The sequence below is a fragment of the Streptopelia decaocto genome (genome assembly GCF_964273445.1).
Source record: "Streptopelia decaocto genome assembly, contig: HAP1_SCAFFOLD_51, whole genome shotgun sequence".
Lineage (NCBI taxonomy): Eukaryota > Metazoa > Chordata > Aves > Columbiformes > Columbidae > Streptopelia > Streptopelia decaocto.
In genome coordinates this window covers 161,646-185,134 of record NW_028117052.1, presented here as the reverse complement: position 1 = coordinate 185,134, position 23,489 = coordinate 161,646, and the positions used below count along the sequence as shown (strand labels likewise).

Below are 23,489 nucleotides of genomic sequence, written 5' to 3'. Positions count from 1 at the left end.
GGATTAACATTAGAGGTTTAGATTTAGGGATAGGTGTTAGGGGTAGTGTTAGGGTTATTATTAGGGTTTGATTAGGATTAGGTTTAGGGTTTATCGGTAGGGATGTGGTTAGTGGTAAAGGTTAGTATTAGGGTTAGTGTTAGAGGTAAGGATTAAGGTTAGGGTTTAGGGAATAGTGTTAGTATAAGCAGTTAGACTTCATGTTTCGGGGGAAAGGGTAGGAATATGGTTAAGGTTAGCACTATTTGTAAGTATTACAGTTATAATTAGGTTTAGGTTAGGGGTGAGTGTTAGGGGTTAGAGTTAGAATTAGGGTTAGGGTTAGGGTAAGGGTTAGAGGTCATCCTAGGGGTTACCATTATAATTTTCATTAGATTTAGGATTAGAATTAGGCTTAGATTTTAGACTTAGAGTTAAGATTTGAGTTAAAGATAGGGATTAGGATTAGGGTTGGGGTAAGGTTTGGATTAGAGTTAGACGTTGGGGTTAGGAGTTTTGTTATTTGGATGGTCAGGTTTAGGTTTTAGATTTATATTGAAGGGTTAGGGCTAGGACACTGGGTTAGGGTTAGAGGTAGTGTTAATGTTATTTTTGGGATAGAGGTTTAGGGTTAAAGTTTATCTTAGAATGATGCGTTAGGATTTAGCATTGGATTAGAGATAGGCTTAGGTTAGGCTTTCCGATTAGGCTTAGAGGTTGAGTTAATGGTTAGGGTTAGATATTAGGGTTGGGTTAGTGTTAATTTTAGTATAAGTGCTTATGGTTGGTGGCTGGGTTCAGGAGCTAGAGATAGAAATGGGGCTAGGATTAGATTAGGGTTATGTTTAGGTTTAAGGTTTCATTTAGAGTAAATTTAGGGGTTAGGCTTAGATTTCAGGTTAGAATTAGGGTTAGTGTTGGGTCTGGGTTAGGGTTAGGTTAGGTTAGTTTCAGCTTACCATTAAGGTTAGGTTAGTGATAGGGTTAGTGTTAGTTTAGGGTTATAGTTTAGGATTGGGGTTAGGGTTTAGGGTTGCTGTTAGGGTTAGAGTCAGGGTTAGGGTTCAGTTTTAGATTTATGGTTAGAGTTAGTGGTAGAGGTTAGGGGTAAGGTTAGGGTATGGGTTGGAATAGTGTTACGTTTCAGGGTTAGGGTGTAGTTTGGATTTACATTTTGGGTATGGTTAGTGTTCAGGTTAGAGTTAGGGTTAGTGGTTAGTTTTAGATTTACAGTTAGGGTTAGGTTTAGGGGCCAGGGAGTTGTGTCAGTGGAAGTGGTTAAGTTTAGGGGTTAGTTTTAGGATTTAGGGTTTGAGTTAGGGTTAAGTTTCAGATTAGATTTAGGGTTAGATTAGAGTTAGGGGATGGTGTTTACAGTTAGATTTATGGTTAGGGGTTTGGATGAGGTTTACATGGGTTAGAGGTGAATTTAGGGGTTAGGTGTAGATTTCAGGTTAGAATTAGTGTTAGTGTTAGGTTAGGTTAGGTTAGGTTAGGTTAGTTACGGCTTAACATTAAGGTTAGGTTAGTGATAGTGTTAAGTTAGGCTTAGCGTTTAGTATTGGGGTTAGAGTTTAGGGTTACTGTTAGAGTCAGGGTTAGGGCTCAGTTTTAGATTTATGGTTAGAATTAGTGGTAGGAGTTAGGATTAAGGTTAGGGTAAGTGTTGGAATAGTGTTAGGTTTCGCGGTTAGGGTGTAGTGTTAGGGTCAGTTGAAGTGGTTAGGTTTATGGGTTAGGGACAGGGGTAGGGTTAGGGTTAAGTTTAGATTTAGATTTAGGTTTATGATTAAAGTTAGAGGTAGGGTTAGGGTTTGAGTTTAGGCTTAGACTCAGGCTTTGATTTAGGATTAGAGTGAGGGTATGGGTTAAGCATTATGGTTAGATTTTTTTAGGGATAGGTGTTAGGGGGTAGGCTTACAGTTAGGATTAGGTTGTGAATAGGGTTAGGGTTTGGGGATGGGGGTAGAGATTAGGTTAGGGTTAGAGTTATGGCTTAGAGGTTAGGATCAGGGTGGAGGTTTATCAAGGAATGTTCATATATGTGGTTATGGTTAGGGGTTAGTTTTATGGGTTAGGGGAAGGGTTAGTGATTAGGGAGATGAGTTAGTATTATAGCTAAGGATAGTGTTAGGGTCAGCAGTTATGACTTAGGGCTAGGGTTTCAGCTAGGGTTAGATGATGGTTAGGGTTAGAGTTGGCATTACCAGTTGGGGGAAGGGTTAGAGTTAGAGTCTGGTGTTACGGTTTTGGTTAGGGGTAGAGTTAGCGTTAGATGTTTAGGTTTAGACTTGGAGTTAGGGTTAGGAATTACAGTTAAGGTTAGTGTTGGGGTACAAGTTAGGGCTTAGTTTAAGGGTTAAGTTAGGTTTAAGAGTTAGGATTGCATTTAGAGTTAGGGTTAGCACTAGGGTTATCATTTAGATAAGGGTTAGTGTTGGATAAGGTTTAGGGTTAGGTTTAGATTAGGGTTAGGGAATAGAGTTAGAGTCAGGGTCAGGATTAGAGTACAGGTTAGGTTTAGGGGTAAGGGCCTATGGTTAGTGCTTGTGGTTAGGCATTTGAGTTAGGGATAGGGGTTAGTTTTCAGGTTAGGGTTAGGCTTACTGTTAGGGTTAGGCTTAGGGTTAGGAGTTAGGGTTAGGGTTGGAATTGGGGTAAGGGCTTCGGGTTACAGTTAGATTAGTTTTAGGTTAGTGTTAGGGTTGGTGGTAGGGGTTTATTTTGGGGTTAGGGGTTAGGGAGTAGCGTTATTATAAGTGGTTAGGATTACCGTAAGGGGGTAGGGTTAGGAGTGGGGATAGGGTTAAGGTTAGAATGACGGGTTAGGGTTGCAGTTAGGGTTTGGGATTAGAGGTAGAGTTAGGTTTTGGGACAGGGGTTTGGGGTTCAGATTAGATTCAGGGTTAGGGTTTAGGATAAGGATTAGGCTTTTGGTAAGTGTTGGGTTAGTGTTACGGGTTGGGGTTACGGAGTAGTGGAAGTGGTTAGGAGTAGGATTAGGTACTAGGGTTAGATTTCGGGTTAGGGTTTGGATTTACATTTTGGGTATGGTTAGTGTTCAAGTTAGAGTTAAGGTTAGTGGTTAGTTTTAGATTTACAGTTAGGGTTATATTTGGAGGCCAGGGAGTTGTGTCAGTGAAGTGGTTAAGGTTAGGGGTTAGTTTTAGGATTCAGGGTTTGAATTAGGGTTAAGTTTCAGATTAGATTTAGGGTTAGGGTTAGATTAGAGTTAGGGGATGGTGTTTACAGTTAGACTTACGGTTAGCGCTTTGGATGAGGTTTACAATTAGGATTAGATTAGTGTTAAGATATAGTTAGTGTTAGGGCTAAGCATTAGGTTTCAGAGTTAGGGAATAGTGTTAGCGTAAGCAGTCAGAGTTAGGTTTTAATATTAGGGTGGAAGGGTAGGACTAGGGTTAGGGTTAGAGTTAGGATTATGGGTAAGTATTAGAGTTAGATTAGGTTTAGAAGAGGGTTAGAATGTAGGGTTGGAGTTAGCGTTAGAGGTTAGTTTTATGTTTTGGGTTAGAGTTAGAATTACGTTTTAGCTTTAGATTTAGGTTAGAGTTAGGGATGGGGTTAGCATTAGGGTTAGGGTTAGTGTTAGGCAGTAGTGATAGTGGAATGGTCAGAGTTAGGTTTTAGACTTATATTGGAGATGGAGGTTGGGGTTGGCATTAAGGGTTGCAATTCTGGTTAGTGGTTAGGGGGTAGTGTTGGTGTAAGTCATTAGGATTAGTGTAAGGGGTTAGGTTTGGGGGTTAGGGGTCAGGATAGCTTTAGGGTTAGGATAATGGGTTAGGGTTTGAATTAGGGTTAGTTTAGGGTTAGAGTCAGTCGTAAGAGTTGCAGGTTAGGATTTAGGTTTAGGGCTTGGTTTAGGTTAGTGTTTGGTTTAAGGCTGGTGTTAGTATGATGGGTTAGGGTTACTTTTAGGGTTAGGGTTATAGGTTATAGGGATATAGGGTTATAGGTTAGGGATAGAGGTAACATTAGGGTGATATTTCAAGTAAGAGTTAGGGGAAGGCTAGGGTTAGGGTTAGTTTTAGGGTTAGGAGGGGTTTGGTTTAGGTTAGATTTTGGGCTAAGAGGTAGGGTTAGGGTGGTGGTTAGGTTAATGTTAGGGTTAGTTTTAGGTGAATGCTAGGTGTAGGGTAAGTTTTAAGAGCAGGGGTTAGGATTAGGGTTAGGGTAAGGGATGGATAAGTGTTAGGGTTAGGGCTTAGGGAGTGGTGTCAGTGGAAGTGGTTAGGGTTGGGGTTTAGCTCAGGGTCCCAGGGGGATTTGTCAGGTTCCAAGGCCTGGATGAAGAGCTCCCTTCTTGGTCGCACACATCCAAAAAGACAGGGACACGTCTGTGACTGATCTGCCTGGCGCTGTCCCACCAGCAGTGGCAGATGCATCCTGGAGAGGAGTGGAGCTGCCAGGCGCTGTCAGAGGATCTCCCTGAGGTGCCACTCGCTGCCCACCCAGACTCACACACTGTCCCTGGATGTGACAGATACACCAGCTACGAGCTCTGGACACAGGACACAACTGTCCAACAGCAAAGACCATCTCTCCTGTCCTGAAAGACTCTTATGACCCCTGGAGCCCTAAGCCATGGACCACGTGAACTCATTGGACATTTTAGAGGCGTGGCCTATAGGCTGAGGAGTGAGATCTGTGTGTATATCCAGAGATAGGAAAAGTGCTGTTGATTACCTGGAATGTATTGGAGAGTGTGGGACCCGGGCACAACACAGATGGTACAGAATAAGGGGGGGGCACTGTCCTGGTTTCAGCTGGGAGAGAGTTAATTTTCTTCCTAGTAGCTGGTAGAGTGCGGTGTGTTGGATTTAATCTGAGAAGAATGTTGATAGCACAGGGGTGTTTTGGTTGTTGCTAAGCCATGTTTATACCAAACCAAGGAGTTTTCATCAAGGAGGCTGGAGATGCACACGAAGGTGGGAGGGGCACAGGCAGGACAGCTGGTCCAAGTGGCCAAAGGGATGTTCCACACCATATGATGTCATGCTTGGTATGTAAACTAGAAAAAAGTTATCTGGGGGACCGCTGTTTGGGATCTGGCTGGGTGTCACTCAGTGGGTTGTGAGCAATTGCATTGTGCGTGACTTGGTTTATATCTCCTGTTATTATTATTACCATTTTTGCAATTACTACTATTACTACTGCCATCATTATTATTATAATTACTATTACTATAATTATTTTATTTATTATCATTATTATATTATATTATATTATATTATATTATATTATATTATATTATATTATATTATATTATATTTATTGTAGCTGTTTGTTGTAGCTGTTGTAGCTGTTGTTGCTGTTGTAGCTGTTGTAGCTGTTGTTGCTGTTGTTGCTGTTGTTGCTGTTGTTGCTGTTGTTGCTATTGTTGCTGTTGTTGCTGTTGTTGCTATTGTTGCTATTGTTGCTATTGTTGCTATTGTTGCTATTGTTGCTATTGTTGCTATTGTTGCTATTGTTATTGTTTTGCCTTTCTGTCTCATTAAACTGTCTTCATTTTAACCCAAGATGTTTATTTCTTTCCTGATTCCCATCCCACTGGGCTGGAGGGAGTAAGAGAAGGGCTGTGTGTGATGTTCAGCTGCCTGCTGGGTTAAACAAAACAGTCCTGATGAAAGGAGTGATCATGCAAGGTGTCCCAGAGGAAGAGGTGAACCTGAGGAGGGCACAGGGTAACAAGGGCCCTTCAATGCCAGGACAGGCTGTGAGGAGCCAGGATGCCAAAAGATAGACAGGACACCATCTTGGGAAGCCCAGAGGCTGGATCTGGTTCAGCCCGCCCCTGCCCTTTGTGCCATGAGGGACACCCCATGGTCCTGCCCAGCCTTGTCCTCGGCTCCTGAGCCAGCTGGGAAGATGGAAAGGGCTCAGCAGCAGTGATCCTCATCCAGCTGGGTCTGTTTCCCAGCCCAACCAGCGTGGCCAGAGCAGAGTCATCCCATGGCCCCAGGGCACCACAGCCCCTCGCTCTGCAGAGCAGCATCGCCAGCTCAGGGCCCTGTGGGGAGCACAGGGAGGGAACCAGGACCAGCCGGCCAGGCCAGGCTGGACACCCTCACCTGGGGAAAGGGATGTCCCTGGAGAAGAGCAAGGGAGCATTTCTGTGCCTGCAGGGAGGAATCCAGCAGGAAGAGAAACCTCTTTCTGCAGACACTCATTTGGGTCAGGCTGCTCTGTTGCTGGAGCAGGACTCTTGTTCTGGTCTGAGGAGAGGGGCTGGCACTGATGGACACAGGTCATCTGTGGTGGGGATCTGCTGGAGCTGAATCTGCTTTTCCTGTCTGTCCACACCTACTTAGGAGACACTCTGCATCAGTATCCATTGGAGAATTCTTCTATCACATCTTCAAAGTGCTCATTCAAAATGTCCTCTTTATCTGCTCTCCTGAAACCTCTCTAATTAACTCTATAAGCTTTGTAGAGCTTGAAGAAAATTATGCAGGAGATGTGGCTTGTGAGAGCTTGGGGCATTTTAGTGAGCTCATGCTGCATTTGAGGCTGAGTCCATGAACCTCAGGTACTGAGAACAAACAAAGCTCTCAAGGAGGCAAAGTCAGAAACAAAACTTCAAAGTTCCTTGAAGCATTAATGAGGCCTGTTCCTGACAAAGGCTCCCCAGGGATTCGTTGGAGGCTGTGATGACAGGTGGGCCAAGGCCCTGTGCAGGTGGCTCTGATGCTGAGAAACTTTTTGATTTGCTTTCTGAAGCAGAAAGGAGACCCATGAGCTCCAGGCAATGGGAAGGGGGATCCTGTCCCTCACACACGGCTCAGGGCTCTTCCTGGGACCGTGGGATGTGTGTGTGCAAGGCCCAGGGAAGGACAACACTGGGACAACAACTTCCAGCTTCCCCATGGGGCTGCAAGGAGGCAACGAGGCCCCAGTGCCATGAGGACAACATGTTTTCTCATTGGCCTCAGTGGGAGAGACAACTGCCAAGGCCAAGGGGACAAAGACCTGGGTTCTATCGATGCCTCCCAGCCTTGACAGTGCCTTTTGCCATTTCCACCACCGGCTGCTCCACACAGTCCTACACCTTCCCCTCTTTCCTTGCAGGCTATAGACGCCCATCTCGCTTCCCCACCTGCTCTCACCCCAGCATTTCTGCACCTTCACTGCTGTGTCTGCACCCTCACTGGCTGCTCTTTGGAACACAAACCATGGGCTGATCCAGACTACCTCTGGGCGACCTCTTGCACCACAGCACTGCCCTTCCAGTGACATTTCTTCCTCCTGATATTCAGTCTCTGTCTTCCAAGTTGCTCTTCTTGCCTTTTTTTCTCCCTCTCCTGCATTTTCCCACTACCATGGAAAGCTCGACTATCTCAGAAACTGCCCTTCAAGCAGGGAACCCAACCTGTCAGGCTTCTTGTGTTCTTTCATCTCACCACACAGAAGTAACCTCACCATGATCTTGTAAAACCCATGAGTGCCTTTCAGCTTCTCTGGTAGACATGACCATGTACCAGCTGCTGTCCTGTCATGTACTCAGGCAGAATGGACATGACAGCCCATCTCCAAGTCCTCTTCGTGGACAGGGCCTGTCCTAGTGCAGAGGTTCTTTCCCAGCCATGTCCCTGCTGCTGGTCTGTCACCTCCAGAGCCAGAACTGACCCCATGGTCCCCTTCACAGCCACAGGCTTTTTACTGGAAAATGAGTTTCTGAGACACAAATTACCTCATAACACCATCCCCATCCATCGCCCTCCTTACAGCCCAGGATGTGACCTGACACAAGTGTACTTGTTTTATCAAACTGATCAAATATATTTCATCCTCCTGATCTGAGTGGAGAAACATTCTTCACAGGAACGGCTTTATTTATGTTGACAACTTTTCTATGTCCTTCTCTGTCTTTTTTTTTTTTTTTTCTTCCTCCATCTATTCTCTCTTCAAAAACCTCTCCAAGGGAAAAACTCTTTGAATCACAGAATTACTCAGGTTTGAAGAGAGCCCTGAACATCATCTTATCTCGCTCTCCTGCTCAAGGCAGAGTGAACCAGGTGAGGTTGTTCAAGGCCTCCATCCAGCATTGCATCATCCACAAAGGAGCTGAAAGTGCACTGCATCACATCATACAGGGGGAGGAAAAAGACATTCAACAGTGCTGACCCAACTGCTGGTTACTGAAAGGTGCTGCACGTGGTAATTGGCTGCACAGAGAACTTTGTACCTTTGATGACGTTTGAGCTTGATGGTTCAGCCAGCTTCCCACCCAGCATCCACTTCTTCAGCCCAGACAGCAACAATCTGGCTATAAAGACACCGCACATGACCATGTTTTAGGTCTTGAAAAACTCCATGTATACAACCATGCCTCTCTTTTCCCTGCCCAGTTTGGTTCAGCAATCTCTTTATTGTCCTTCAAGTGCCTGGAAATGGATGCAGGAGAACATATCCCATCCGCTTCCCAGGGATGGAGGTAGGCTTAGCAACCCCTAAGTCACCCAGTTCTTATTCTTGCCTATCTTGAAGATGGCTTTGATATCTGTCTTTTCCAAGGATCCCAGAACCTCTCTGATTGCTTTGGTTCTTATGAGAGCACAATCCAGCACCTTGGGCAAGGGTGACGTAGCAGACAGGACCACTTGCAATGAGCCTGTCCAAGGCAGCTGAGATGAATCTCACTGGGCCAGTGGGGTTTGTTCCTGGAGTCACACACAGAAATGTCAGGGTTCTGTCAGGCTTCCACATCTGAGCTGGCTTTGTGGAGTTCTTCTGCACCCAGGGATGTTCAGAGAGTCTTTCCCTTTTACTTACAGAGGTAGGATTCACGGTGTGTCTCTGGCCTTCTTTTGCCACTCCCAAAGGATGGGACCACTTCATCCCTGTGCTGTGTCACCATACTCTAAACTCTTCTGGGATGCCCCACCTCATTAGCAACGGACATAGGCACCTCTGTTCAGGGCAGTAAATGGGCCACTCCATGATAATTGATCTGGGGCAGACTCCCCAGGGTGTCCAGCACACATGGGCAGAGACCAGACCCTGCTCTCCTGGTCCTTCAAGCCTGTCACAGGAGGCCTGGCTGTGAGAACACGTTTGTGTGCTCCAACCCTGCACACCACACTGTTTAGCTGTACAATGGTGTTTTGACCTGCAGGCCACTTTCTTGGGAAGACTCTTGAGATAAGCTTTGGAAGAAGACCTAAATCTTCAGGAACTGCCCTGAGGAGATCACCTTTCTTTGTGGAAGTCTGTTATGGAGCCCAGCGTTGTCACAGAAATGCCCATTGCCTGTCCCTGTCTATGGCCACAGCACTGCCACACAGCAGGGCAGTGACCAAGCTGCCAGAGCACTCAGGCCTTGCACCAGTGCCAGAGATCAGAAAGAATGTGTGGGAGTGGAAAGAGAACAACTCAGGAGACCAAGTGCTGGTGTTCCCTGGCAGTGCTGCCATGACAGAACATTGTTCTTCTCCACCCATGAACAAAGGAACTGTCCCTTGAGCTCCAAAAATGCCTTGCAGGTAGGATCTCAGGAAAAAAAAGTCACTGCAGGGCCCTTTATTTTGTTTAAACACAGAGAGCACAGCTCCTTATTTAAACAAACACCCGCTTGGAAAATAAAAGCCGACAGTGAATTAGAAAGGAGACGATACTACCAGAATCGAAAAAACAACACCACCACCACCAACAGAAAGAAGCAAACAGTCTGAGCCTCCAATGAGTTAAATTTTTGCTGTTATGCAAGATAATATGGGCAGAAAACCTCCAGTCATTTGTTTGCACAGGGCATCCTTGAGCTCCTGGTTCCTCATGCTGTAGATGAGGGGGTTCACTGCTGGAGGCACCACTGAGTACAGAAGCGCCATCATCAGGTTCAGAAATGGAGACGAGGTGGAGGGAGGCTTCAAGTAGGCAAACATGCCAGTGCCAAGAAACAGGGAGACCACAGCCAGGTGAGGGAGGCATGTGGAAAAGGCTTTGTGCCGTCCCTGCTCAGAGGGGATCCTTAGAACAGCCCTGAAGATCTGCACATAGGACAGCACAATAAAAACAAAACAGCTGAATAGTACTAAGAGACTAACCACAATCAGCCCAGCTTCCCTGAGGTAGGCATCTGACCAGGAGAGCTTGAGGATCTGGGGGATTTCACAGAAGAACTGGTCCACAGCATTGCCCTTGCAGAGTGGTACTGAAAATGTATTGACTGTGTGCAGCAGAGAATTGAGAAACCCAGTGGCCCAGGCAGCTGCTGCCATGTGGACACAAGCTCTGCTGCCCAGGAGGGTCCCATAGTGCAGGGGTTTGCAGATGGCAACGTAGCGGTCATAGGACATGATGGTGAGAAGATAAAACTCTGCTGAAATGAAAAATCCAAACAGAAAGAGCTGTGCAGCACATCCTGTGTAGGAGATGGCCCTGATGCCCCAGAGGGTATTTGCCATGGATTTGGGGAGAGTGGTAGAGATGGATCCCAGGTCGAGGAGGGCGAGGTTGAGCAGGAAGAAGTACATGGGGGTGTGCAGGTGCTGGTCCCAGGCTATGGTGGTGATGATGAGGCCGTTGCCCAGGAGGACAGCCAGGTAGATGCCCAGGAAGAGCCAGAAGTGCAAGAGCTGCAGCTCCTGTGTGTCTGTGAACAGCAGGAGGAGGAACTGGATGATGGAGCTGCTGTTGGACATTTGCTCTTCCTTGACATGGAGGCACTGTTTTGAAAAAGGAAATGACAAACAAGGGAAGACTCCTCTGAGATGGCCACTGCATTTTTTCATAGAAATCACCCAGAACTGAAATGCATTCCCTTTCTCTGGTCTGTGCTGGCTGAGTGTGCTGCCAAACAACGAACTTTGCTGCAGTGGGGACCTGACAGCTAGTTTGTGACAGTTTCAGCATTTACAGGGAATGTCAGACATAATCCATCATTAATAAAAAAGTTCAATATCTGCATTCATGATTCTCAGGAGTGTGGGTTGGAGAGGGGAAGCTTAGCATGTCTTTATTATAGTTTTGTCTGTGTTTTTTATTTCCCACCACCCATCTTGCGAGTGGGGTTTTTGGTGTAGAAATTCTAATTTTAATGACTGAAAATGTGAAGATTCTTGAGACAGAACATGCAAAAGGGCTCAGCTATCTGCAGCTTAGTGCAGAGTCAGGTGAGCACCAGTGTCCATCAGAATTTTTCTCATCTGCCATATGCTTTCACCTGTGGCACCTTGAGATGAATTCACACAGAAATTACCCTTAAAAAAAAACCCCAAAACTGGACTCCTATGGGAGCAGGGGAGCACTGTTCAAAAGGGCAGGTCTGCTAATCTTCTCTGTCCAAGCCCAGAGGTGGAGATGTGATGGAGAGAGCAGGACATGACCCATCCCAGAGAGAAGCAAAAGCCTCTGAGAGAAGAGTGCCGACCCCCAAGGAAAGGCTCAGCATTCCTGGGATCCTACAGCAGAGCTGGGCCTTTCTGGGGCAGCTTGCAAACCCAGCAGGACAGGCAGAGCAGAGAGTCAGGGCTGCTGAAGATGGGATGTGCTCAAGGGACAGTCAGATCATTGCCAAGCAGACAACACCCAGCATCATCTGCAGAGAAGGACCAAAAGAGCTCCTGAACACCCCCTGCTCTGCTGCCTGGAGCTGTCCCTGCCTGCAGCTGTGTCTGTGTCCCCAGGTCTCCTCCTGTCACTGTCACAGACCCCATCCCACCCACTGTGTGCTCAGCTCTGCCCTGCAGACCCCTCCCAGCAGCCAGCACTGCCCAGGGGCAGCTCTGTGTGGGCGGCTCTGATGGGAACAGGAGCCCAACCTGGGGGGCTGAAAAAGTAATCCTGATACTGTCTGCAAGCCACAGTGTGTTGATTTCTGATACTCACAGGTTTATTCACCTCTCAGAGTAACAGTTTTGAAATTTCAGTGCCTCCTCCTGAACTGAGACAATAATTTCTGTGTCCCATTGCCCAACCAGACAACTCAGAGTAGGTGACTGATAGAATAGGATCCTTCCCTTTCTGGTTGCCCCTGTTTTGCTGTGCTTCTTTAAAAGTGCCCTGGAAGATGTGTTTTAGTGTTCTGGAGCTGTGAGCAGCCCTGACTCATGCAGTGCTCTCCCAAGAGCAGAAGGACCCTGCATTGACCTAATCAGAAGCTGTTCCTTTCATGCAGAACTTCTCCCTATAGAACCATGGGGATCTCCATGGGCAGTCTGAGTGCTGACCCTGACCAGCAGCAGAGTCCTTGCACCAACATACAGATCCTGGGGTGCAGGGACCGTGCTTTGAAGGACAGCCCTGGGCACCCTTATTCAAAATTTCTGAACAAGAGCCCCCTCTTACAGATCCAACAAGTTCTGGGTTTAGGAGATGCCTCCAAGAGCTACAGTTGTATTGCCTTCACCCAGTGACTTACCGTGACAAGGACTGAGAAAATTTCTCTTCCAGTGAGCTCTCAGTCATCCTTCCAATCCTGACCACCTTTAAGCTTTCTCACTGCCTGTCTCCTCTGCCCTCGGTGCTGCAGGCAGAGCCCTCAGCCCTGCTGCGTGTGCAGAGGAGCTGCTCCTGGGCAGAGCTGTCTCTCTGCAGCGCTGCTGCTTCCATGAACTCCCTGTGTCCCAGGAGCCCAGCCCAGCTCAGCAGCACAGGAGCAGCCTGAGGCATTTTAATGACCCTCTGGTGTGTTTGGTTCTGAGTCCATGAACCTCAGACCCTGAAAGGAAGCTGAAGAAACTTCTGAAGAAGTCCAAGTCAGATCAAAACTCCAATATTTCTTGTAATGTTATTGGGTCCCACTGAGGGACACAACTGAGAAAGTGTTCCCAAGGTGTGGTTAGAGCAGAAAACTAGAGGCAAAGATGGCAGATCAGGGAAAGCAACGTAAGAATGTCTCTGAGGCTGAGTAAATCTGGGTATGGTACAGGCTGCCCAGGGCAATGGTAGAGTCACCATCCCTGGAGGTGTTTAAAATGCATTTAGATGAGGTTTTTAAGAACATGGTTTAATGCTAGAGTTAAGCTAGGTCATGGTTGGACTCAATGATCCTGAGGGTCTTTTCCAACTGAAATGATCCTACGATTCTATATTTCATTAACACAATAGTGCATGTTATAGAGAGGAAGAAGTTGTGAAATAGAGGGTAGTGGGACGGTGTCACGCTGAAGTGAAATAGATTGAGCTTTGATTTTGAGGCTGCAGAAGAAGGAGAATGTGCTGGGATATGGACAGAAATAGAGGATTCAAATGAGTCAGGGGGCTGGGACATCTCAGGTGTTTAAGGAGCATTTGCAGGGCCTTGGAAGAAGTTGCAAAGCTTATCGGGAACTCACAGCCATTGGCAAAACATCAGAAAATGACCGCTTTGTGTTTGCACTGATTGTCAGTGAGGAGACAGTCATCAATAAACTGGGGACATGATGGGGTCAGAGTGAGGTGAGGGAGCAGGGGTGTTGGTTAAAATCTGCCGAGATGGAGGCACAGGCATAGGACAGTGTAGGACAGCCTGGGGTGGGGATGGTCACTTTGTGGGGGCTGGGATCCCACAACAGAACAGAATTCCTTGTCCTTTTGGCTATGGCTGCTGTGACTCCCACTGAGGCCCCTGAGAAGACACCAGTTCCTTGCAGCTCCAGTGCTTTGTTACAACCTCCTCCACCCTCCAGAGAGCCTAGGAGGAATCCTGTCACTGTCCTGCCCTCAGCATTGCACACTCCACATCTCAGTGCTTCCAGGAGGAGCCCTGAGCATCCCATGAGGGAAGAGATCCCCATTTCTAGAGTATGGGGGTCAGGACTTGACATCCTGCTTGATGAAACACATCAAAGGCTTTCACAGCAACCTCCACTTTTGATTTTCAACCTGTAATCAGTGTCTCTGGCTTTACCAGCCCCACGGGAGGGCAACCTTGTCTGCTCATTCTCTCCATGGTCTCTTCTGTGATGGCCCTCAGTGGGGCCCACTAACACCCTCAAAACCTCGGAACTTTGCTGCTTTTACCTCTGTAGAGGCTTGTTCAGTCCACTTTCAGGATCTGCAGTTTATCAACTTGGCACCAGAGGGCTCATGAACATGCAAAATGCCCCACAAGCCAAATTTCTCAGCAGTGTTTTCTTAATTCCTCAGTTCTTATCTGGTTAATTAGAGAGATCTAGGAAGTGAAAATATTTCAATAATAAAAGACAATGAGAAAAAAATGTATCCCACTTTTCTTCATTTCTCGGCTTACACATTCAGTGACATCATCAATCTACAAATGGTAATGAAACCAAACGTCTCCAAATGAAAACTGAATATGTAGGGAAGTCAAGACTGGCACATGTTTTACTTGTAGAAGAAGCTGCACATAGATACAGAAAGATGTTTCTTAGCTGACAAAAAAGAAAAAAAAAAAAAAAGCACCACAGGTTCAATAAAAATGAAATACAATGAAATACACTTCTCTGATGTAAAGTAAGCCCATATTCTCTCACAGCAAGTCATCAAGTCATACCCTGAAGTCACAAGCTCCCTTGATTTACAGAGGGAAGCAAAGAGACAAAGTGAATGAAATGCTCGCTTTTGCAGCACTCCAAGCTGAGTGCATTGTTTGTTCCTGTTCACAGCAGCAGCTAGGCTCAGCTCTAGATGAGCTTAGTCCTTTCTGATTTTCTCCCTGCATGACTTCATGGCATCCTTTTATTCCTCTTGAGTAGTCTGCCCCTCCTTCCAAAGGTTATAAATTCTCCTTTTATTCCTAAGTTCCAGCTACAGCTCTCTATTCAGCCAGGCTGGCCTTCTTCCCTGTGGCTTGCCTTCCAACACATGGGGACAGCCTGCTCCTGCGCCTCATAGATTTCCGTCTTGAAGAGAGACCAGTCCAGGAAACTGGACTGCTTTGTCCTTCAGGACTGCCCGCCAAGGGACTCTGGCAGCCAGCCTCCTAAACAGGTCAAAGTCTGCCCTTCAGAAGTACAAAGTAGCAGTTCTGATGACCACCCTCCTTATATCTCCAAGAATAGAAAACTCGATCATTTCACAATTGGTATGCCCAATGTGAACCAACATGCCATGAATCCTACTCTACTCACAAACATCAGGTCCAGTGGGCATCTTCCCTAGTTGACTCACTGACCAGCTGTGTCAGGTAGTTGTCTTCCATAAACTCCAGAAGCCTCCTACAGTGTTTCCTCTCTGCTGTGTTGTATTTAAGCAGACATCTGGTAGGCTGAAGTCCCTTACAAGAACAAGGGCTGGAAACGGGGAGACTTCTCCCAGATGCCTGCAGAATATTTCATCTGCCTCTTCATCTTGGTTGGGTGGTCTGTAACAGACCCCCCTCACCAGGATGTCTGCCTTGTTGGCCTTCCCCTTGATTCTTACCCATAAACACTCAACTCTATCATCACCTTCAGCAAGTTCCAGACAACCAAAACAAATCAATGAGCCCTGCTAACTTCCCCCAGAATCCTTTTCCCGCTTTGAGAGAGGTGTGTCCCATTTGTCGCTAGCAGGCCAGGTGCCATGTAAACCAACCCATGATCAAAAAACCCAAAATTCTGCCACTGACACCAGTCCCACAGGCAAGTCTTCCTGTATGTGCTGGGTCTTCCTGCACCTTTCCTTGCCATACCCTGCAATGGTAGGGACAGAGCAGAACACTACTTGTGCTCCTGATCCCTTAGCCAGTCATCCCAAGACCCTGAAGCCCTTCTTGGACTGCCTTTGGATTTCCCTTTCCAGTCTTATCACTGCTTACCTGAAAAATCAGTAGAGGATAATAATCTGAAGGCCTAACCAGGGGAAGAAGTTAACCCACTCCCCAGGGAGGCAGCAGCCTTCCCTGACAAGTGGATCTGGTCTGCATATTGAGCCTTCTGTCCCCTTTAGAAGGGTCTCTCCTATGGGCGCAACCTGCCTTTTTTTTTTTCTTTTTCTACATCAGCTGTGTTGACGGAGGATGCACGGTTACTTCTCCTCTGCAGCACCTCCAACTTAGTTGTACCACCTTCCTCAATGTTATTGTTTGGTTCCACTTGCAGAGCTTGATACCTGTTTTGCAAGGGAACCTGGGAAGGTGGGTTGGTCACAGCATAGACCCTCTTACTTCTGCACTGGGCAGGAACCTGTTGTCATTGCCCCCTGTCTTGCCAGTCACTACATTCCACTGTGCAGAGAGAGAGTAGTGAGTCCTCTGTACCGTGTCCCCTGTCTACCTGCTGGGCCTTTCCCTGGGAAGGTCAGGTTTGACTCCACTGGTCGGTCTACCTCTCACACTCTCTGATGCTCCTCAACGTCCTCACCTCCTCTTGAAGCTCTGTCACTAAGTGGAGGAGTTCCTCTACCTGGGCATGGATCCCACAGCTCTGCTTACGGCTGCCATCCAGTCCTGGTGTAAGATCATGGCTCACCCTAGAGCCCAACACCTGGGTAGCAGTGTCTGTGCACAGGGTAGCTCCATCAGTAGTGACAGGGGTCAACCTTGCGGAGGCTATGGCTTTCTGCACAGTAGTCACCATACTCCCTGGCTGAGCTGACAGAGATTCCCCGCCCTTTCTGCGTATCTTTTCACGTGAACTGTCATGAAAACTACCTTGTCCTGCTCTGTTTGCCTGCTCTGTTCACAGTGCTTCTGGTCCCGGCACTTCCTGGGCTGCTTTTTATAGGCATGGTCACCATTGCCCCAGCAACGCTCAGGTCTCGTCAGCAACTCTTGCAAGCTCCCAGGGCTGCCCCAGCAGTCCCCTGACTTGGGAAAATGCTGCCTGTGCCTAAAAGCTGCCACTGTTTCTGCAGATTTGAATCAACTTCACAGCAAGTCCTCTCAGCAACTGACAAAAGTCAAGGTTGGTTGTTCATCCCCCTTTCTCATATCCTCTTCATGGTCACACAAGCAAAACCACAGGGTGCCTCATGGTGTGTACCCTCTATATTTGCTCTCTTGCACAGAAAAATGCTCCCTTCTAATAACTGAGATACTGGTCCATACAAGTATGGCGTACAACATACCCTCTTTGAATCACCAAAACTACCGGGACACTTTTTCAGCTATCATGACCAGTAGTTTCTCCACAGCTGAGAATGGGATTAAGAGAGATCAGGAGGTTACTATCTCATTTTCTTCTTCCTCTTCCTCTTTCTTCCCTTCTCTTGATGGTCCTGCTTTTTCATCATCCCTTACTTAGTGAGCTGACTTTCTTTGAAGCTTTTTTCTTTTTCCTAGGGGCAACTGATATTGGCAGGGATCCATCCTCTTGCCCATCTGCAGTGCCTGTCAGCCTGGGGTTTGAGTAGCAGCAGCTCTGGTCAGCGGGTTGGAGCAGCCACAGTGATTATTGCATTGTTGTCAGATCTAGAGCCCTTCTCTTCCTCTTGGGGGTACTGAACGATGCTGAACAGGGCTCAGCAGATATGGGCCAGGCTCCAGCACATTGCAGTGATCTGTGTCTCCCTGGAACTGTCAGGGTGACAGCTCACCTCTTCTGAATATTCTACCAATTTTTCAGGATTCTTTACTTTTTCAGGGGTGCAGTTCCAAAACTTGGGACATGCCCACAATCCTAGGCATTTGCTGACGCTGTTCCACATACTCTGTCACTCGTAACTATCCAGCATCAGGGCAGATCTCTAGATGGTATTCTTAAATTGCTTGCTAACCTGGGCCAAAACAATATTCCCAAGAGATACCACTAGAAGTATTTTACCTACCAAGGATGTTGAAGGTACCAATAATTTATTGTAATGAAGGAGGTGACATCACAGAAGAAAGTAGCAAATATGCCTTTCTGTATTTCGTCCATAAAAAAACTTCTCAGATGAGGCGTAGTTTCTAATTGTCTCCACAAGATGGTGTCGGAAGTACAGTAATGGCTTCAGTACAAAACTCAAATGCCAGATTAAACTCAAGGTCACTATTCTAATAGCCAATTTCCCAGGTAAAACATCACTAAACGTTGCAGAGCACCTCAAAGTGCAAAAGCCAGCACCAGCCTTTAACATGTACAGTAAAAACAAGAGTAGAGTTCAGATCAATCAAACTGATATAAACAACAGATTAATCAATATCGTGACCCATGACTATCAACAGATACAAATCCGTTATCACCCCTCAGTTAATATGCTGTTATCTCAAGTTCTTCTTGCAGCATGTTGGATGCTGAAAAGGACTGTTATGGCTTAATCCCAAGTGGCAAGTAGGATCACACAATCTGTCGCTCAGTCCTCCTCCCCACATGGGATAGGAGAGAGGATCAGAAAGGAAAAAAACCTCATGGATTGAGATAAGAATAGTTTACTAGAACAACAAAAGAAGATAAAACAATAATAATGACAATAACAGCAACAGTAATAATAACAAAATAATAATAATAATTTGAAGAGGAGAGGAGACCTCACATCGCCCTAGGGTGGAATCAATGTGCTCAGCTAGCTCCCTGAAATGCCTGTACACCAATGCGTGCTGCACAGGGAATAAGCAGGAGGATATAGAAACCTGTGTTCAGTAAAGAGATTATGATCTGGTTGGAATTACAGAGACATGGTGGGACAGCTCACATGACTGGAATGTGGTCATGGATGGCTATGTCCTTCTCAGGAAAGACAGGCCAGCCAGGCGAGGTGGTGGAGTTGCTCTTTATGTGAGAGAGCAACTACAATGTATTGAGTATTGTCCAGGCATGGATGAGGAGCAAGTTGAGAGTCTGTGAGTGAGAATTAAGGGGCAGGCTGGCAGGAGTGATACTGCTGTGGGTGTCTATTACAGGCCACCAGATAAGGATGAGGGAGTTGATGAGACCTTCTACAGACAGCTGAGATCAGCCTTGCAATTACAGACGTTGTTTGTCATGGAGGATTTTAACTACCCTGATGTTTGCTGGAAGGACCATTCAGCCAGCCATCCACAGTCCAGGAGGTTCCTCCAGTGCATTGATGAGAACTTCCTGATGCAAATGGTGGATGAGCCAACTAGGAGAGGAGCGCTGCTGGACCTCGTCCTCACTAACAAGGAGGGTCTGGTTGAAGCAGTAAAGGTTGAGGGCTGCCTTGGCTGCAACGACCATGAGATGGTGGAGTTCAGGATCTTGTGTGGCAGGAACAGAATACCAAGCAGAATCACGACCCTAGAGTTCAGTAGGGCCAACTTTGGCCTTTCAAGCAATTGCTAGGGGAAATCGCATGGGCAAGGCTACTTGAAGGTAAAGGGGCTCAAGATAGTTGGTTGACATTCAAGGACTGCTTCTTCCAAGCTCAAGATCAGAGAATCCTGACACATAGGAAGTCAAGGAAGAGAGCCAGGAGACCTACTTGGTTAAACAGGAAACTGCTGGGCAAACTTAAGTGGAAGAGGATAGTTTACAGATCATGGAAGGAGGGGCTGGCCACCTGGGAAGAATATAAGGCTGTTGTCAAAGGATATAGGGAGTCAAGTAGGAAAACTAAGGCCTCCTTAGAACTAAACCTTGTGAGAGGGATCAAGGACAACAGAAAGAGTTTCTTTAAATACATGGCAGATAAAACTAACACCAGAGGCAATGTAGGCCTACTGATGAATGAGGTGGGTGCCCTGGTGACAGAAGATACAGAGAAGCCAGAGTTACTTAATGCCTTCTTTGTCTCTGTCTCCGCTGCCGGAGGCTGTTCTGAGGAGCCCCGTACCACTGGGGCCCCAGAAGAAGTCAGGACAATGGAGGAGTTTGCCTTGGTTGAAGAGGAATGGGTTAAGGAACAATTAAGCAGTCTGGACATCCATAAATCCATGGATCTTGATCAGATGCACCCGTGGGTGCTGAGGGAGCTGGCTGCAGTCCATCATCTTTGCTAAGCCATGGTGAACAGGAGAGGTGCCTGAGGACTGGAGGAAAGCAAATGTCACTTCAGTCTTCATAAAGGGCAAGAAGGAGGACCCAGGTAACTATAGACTGGTTAGCCTCACCTCCATCCCTGGAAAGGTGATGGAACAATTTATCCTTGGCACCATCTCAAGGCATAAGAAGGATAAGAGGGTCATTAGGGGCAGTCAACATGGCTTCACCAAGGGGAAGTCATGCTTAACCAAAGTCATAGCCTTTTTTGAGGACATAACCAGGTAGATAGGTGATGGCAAAGCAGTGGATGTGGTCTATCTTGATTTCAGTAAAGCATTTGACACCTTCTCCCACAGCATCCTTACAGCTAAACTGAGGGAGTGCAGTCTGAATGATCGGGTAGCGAGGTGGACTGTGAACTGGCTGAAGGAAAGAAGCCAGAGAGTCGTGGTCAGTGGGGCAGAGTCCAGCTGAGGCCTGTATCTAGTGGAGTCCCTCAAGGGTCAGTACTGGGGCCTGTATTATTCAATATATTCATCAATGATTTGGATGAGGGAATAGAGTGTACTATCAGCAAGTTTGCTGATGACACCAAGCTGGGAGGAGTGGCTGACACTGGAAGCTGTGCTGCCATCCAGAGACCTGGACAGGCTGGAGATTTGGGCAGGGAAAAATGTAATGAAATATAACAAGGGCAAGTGTAGAGTCTTGCATCTGGGCAAGAAAAACCCCAGGTACCAGTATATGTTGGGGAATGACCTGTTTGAGAGCAGTGTAAGAGAAAGGGACCTGGGGGTCCTGGTGGACAACAGGATGACCATGCGCCAGCACTGGGCCCTTGTGGCCAGGAAGGCCAATGGTACCTGGGGTGGATTACAAGAGGGGTGGTCAGTAGGTCAGAGAGGTTCTCCTGCCTCTCTACTCTGTCTTGGTGAGACCACATCTGGAATATTATGTCCAGTTCTGGGCCCCTCACTTCCAGAAGGACAGGGAACTGCTGGAGGGAGTCCAGTGCAGAGCCATGAGGATCATTAAGGGAGTGGAGCACCACCCTTAGGAGGAAAGGCTGAGGGAGCTGGGTCTCTTTAGCTTTGGAGAAGAGGGACTGAGGAGTGACACCATTAATGTTTATAAATATGTAAAGGGTGAGTGTCACAAGGATGGAGCCAGGCACTTCTCAGTGACAACGAATGATAGGAGAAGGGGCAATGGTTGCAAACTGGAACACAGGAGGTTCCACTTGAATATAAGAAGAAACTTCTTCTCAGTGAGGATGATGGAGCACTGGACCAGGCTGCCCAGGGAGGTTGTGGAGTCTCCTTCTCTGCAGACATTCCAACCCGCCTGGACACCTTCCTGTGTAACCTCATCTGGGTGTTCCTGCTCTGGCAGGGGGATTGGACTGGATGAGCTTTCCAGGTCCCTTCCAACTCCTGACATTCTGGGATTCTGTGATTCTGTGATAATAACAGTAATAATAGAATATACAAAACAAGTGATGCACACTGCAACCACTTGGTGCCTGTGACACCAATAGCCCATTAGTTCCCAAGCAGCTGTATTTGCCCTGAGCTACCTCTACTTTCAATAGTGAGCATGACATCACATGCTAAGGAATAACTCTTTGGCCACCTTGGGTCGGCTGTCCCAGCTTTGCTCCCCCAGCTTCTTGTGCACCTGGTAGATCATGGGAAGATGAAAAGTCTTTAAGTAACCAGTAACAACCAAAACATCAGTGTATTATTCGCCTTCTTCTCATACAAAATCCAAAACACAGCTACTAGAAAGAAAATTTACTCTATCTCAGCTGAAGCCAGGAAGGTATTCACAAGTAAACAAGGTCTCTTCTCTCCAGGGGAGGCCATGGGGACCCAGTAAGATCATGAAAAGGAGGCTGGAGGATGATTAACATCTCCTTCAGTAAAAGCCCATGGATGGTTCAATGTGCACTGGAAAACACCCCAAGTCATAAGAAATGCTCTGAGCCCATTCCACAGCTTTAGGCCCCTGGAAAAGAGCTCAGTGACAGTGACACCCAATCAGTTGTATCTGCATCCCTCACTGAGCAGCACAGCCAGTGTGGAGTCACCCCATGGTCCTGCAGCCAACTGGCTCTGCAGAGCATCACTGCCAGGTTGGGCACTGCGGGGAGCACAGGGAAGGTGCCAGGGACACCAGGCCAGACCAGAGGAGGGATAGGGGGAGATCAGACAGGAGCTGACCTGGACAGGCAGTTGCCTTGGAGAGAAAAATGCTGGTGTTGAGCTACTCCAAGATAATACCCAGAGTTTAGGGTGCAGGGCCAGAAGTCCTTGCTGTCCTGGTGCTTCACCAGACCTGGGAAGAGGCTAGAGAAAGATTGGTTTCCACCACTTTCCATCTCCTAGTGCCATCGTCCCTCCTGAAGAGTAGCATAGAAAGGAAATCTGGAACCCTATGTCTTCACTGAGAAAAATATTCACCCAGAAGCCACATCATCTTGCTCTGGTATGTCAGTCCTGGTGCTCAGCACATGGCCTTAAGACAAGCTTCCCCACCCTTACACCAAAAGTCACTCCTAGACAAGGCTCCTCAGCTAGAGCTGAGCTGGAGAACTGGGTTCCAGCTGTGACCAGAAGAAGAACAAGGCCTCTCCTGAGTTCTCTACAGGGTTGGCAGCCTCCTGTGATTCCCTTTAGAAAAGGCAGCATGCAGAGAACTTAGGAAACTGTTGACCATCCCTTTGTTCATTGGAGGCTTCTAGGAACAGTCCCTCAGTCTCAATATCCAGCCCTCTTGTTGCTTCATGAACAGCCAGGAGAAAGTGCCTCAGGAACCTCATTAGACACCCCATCTCCTATAGCCCGGACAGGCAGTGCTCTCCCCATTGTAACTCTAATGGTTCTAGGGACCCAAGAGACACCTGTCTAGGAGATGTTGGGCAGGTAGTGCTGTGCTCCCAGCAGCTCCTCTGCAGCCAGACCAGCTTTTCATGGTCAGAAGAGGACTCACTGCTGCTCATGGGGTCAGGGGGTCTCTTCTAAGCTGCAGCCACTGGCAGTGCCTGCTGGGAACTCCCAGACTGAGGACTGAGTTTTGGTGTCCTCCACCACTCCTCACGGTACCTGCTGCTGGGCCTTGTGCTGCTGGTCACAACCCTCTGAGCCTGGCTGTTCAGTCAGTTCTCAGTGGTGCTAAATAGGAATATGGCCATGAGCACACTGGGCTGCACTGGGAGGAGCATGGCCACCCAGACAAGGGCACTTATTGTCCAGCTTGACTCAGCACTGGTGTGGTCACATCTGGAGTGGTGTGTTCCATTTTGAGGATCCTTATTCTGGAGGAATGCAGATGACCTGGCACGTGGCCAGAGGAAGTCTGCCAAGATAGGGTTGGGGTCATGTATGGAGAGCGTGAGAGACGCTGGTTTCTCTAGCCTGGTGGAGGCTGAGTGAACATGCTGGTTTAACTGAAATGATGTTAATCTTCATGCAGTTAGAAGCTTTTCTCCTTCATAGCTAGCACCGGCTTTTGATTAGACTTACTATGAGAATAACGAGATAATGCTGCTTCTTCCCTGGGATTGAGTCAATCTTTTCTTCCACTAGCTTTCCAGTGTTTGGGATTTGGTATCAAGGTGATGTAAGATGTCACTGATATCTTGACTGTTGTCAGGGAAAACAAGGACTTCTTTGTCTTTCCAGCTGCAGGTCTGCTCAGGACAAGGGTGCTCCTGTCTCTGGGACGGGCTGTTTGGTATGACTGGAGTTACAAGAGGGGTTGCAC

General features: G+C 47.3%; 1 protein-coding gene across 1 annotated transcript; it reads right to left on the bottom strand.

The window, feature by feature from the left end:
* Positions 1–9,683: 9,683 nt before the first annotated feature.
* Positions 9,684–10,640, bottom strand: LOC309451928 (olfactory receptor 14A16-like; the record flags this gene model as incomplete). The annotated part of the gene is made up of 1 exon (XM_082076625.1): positions 9,684–10,640. One exon carries the CDS (start codon positions 10,638–10,640, stop codon positions 9,684–9,686), a length of 957 nt encoding a protein of 318 aa, XP_081932751.1.
* Between the last annotated feature and the right edge of the window lie 12,849 nt (positions 10,641–23,489).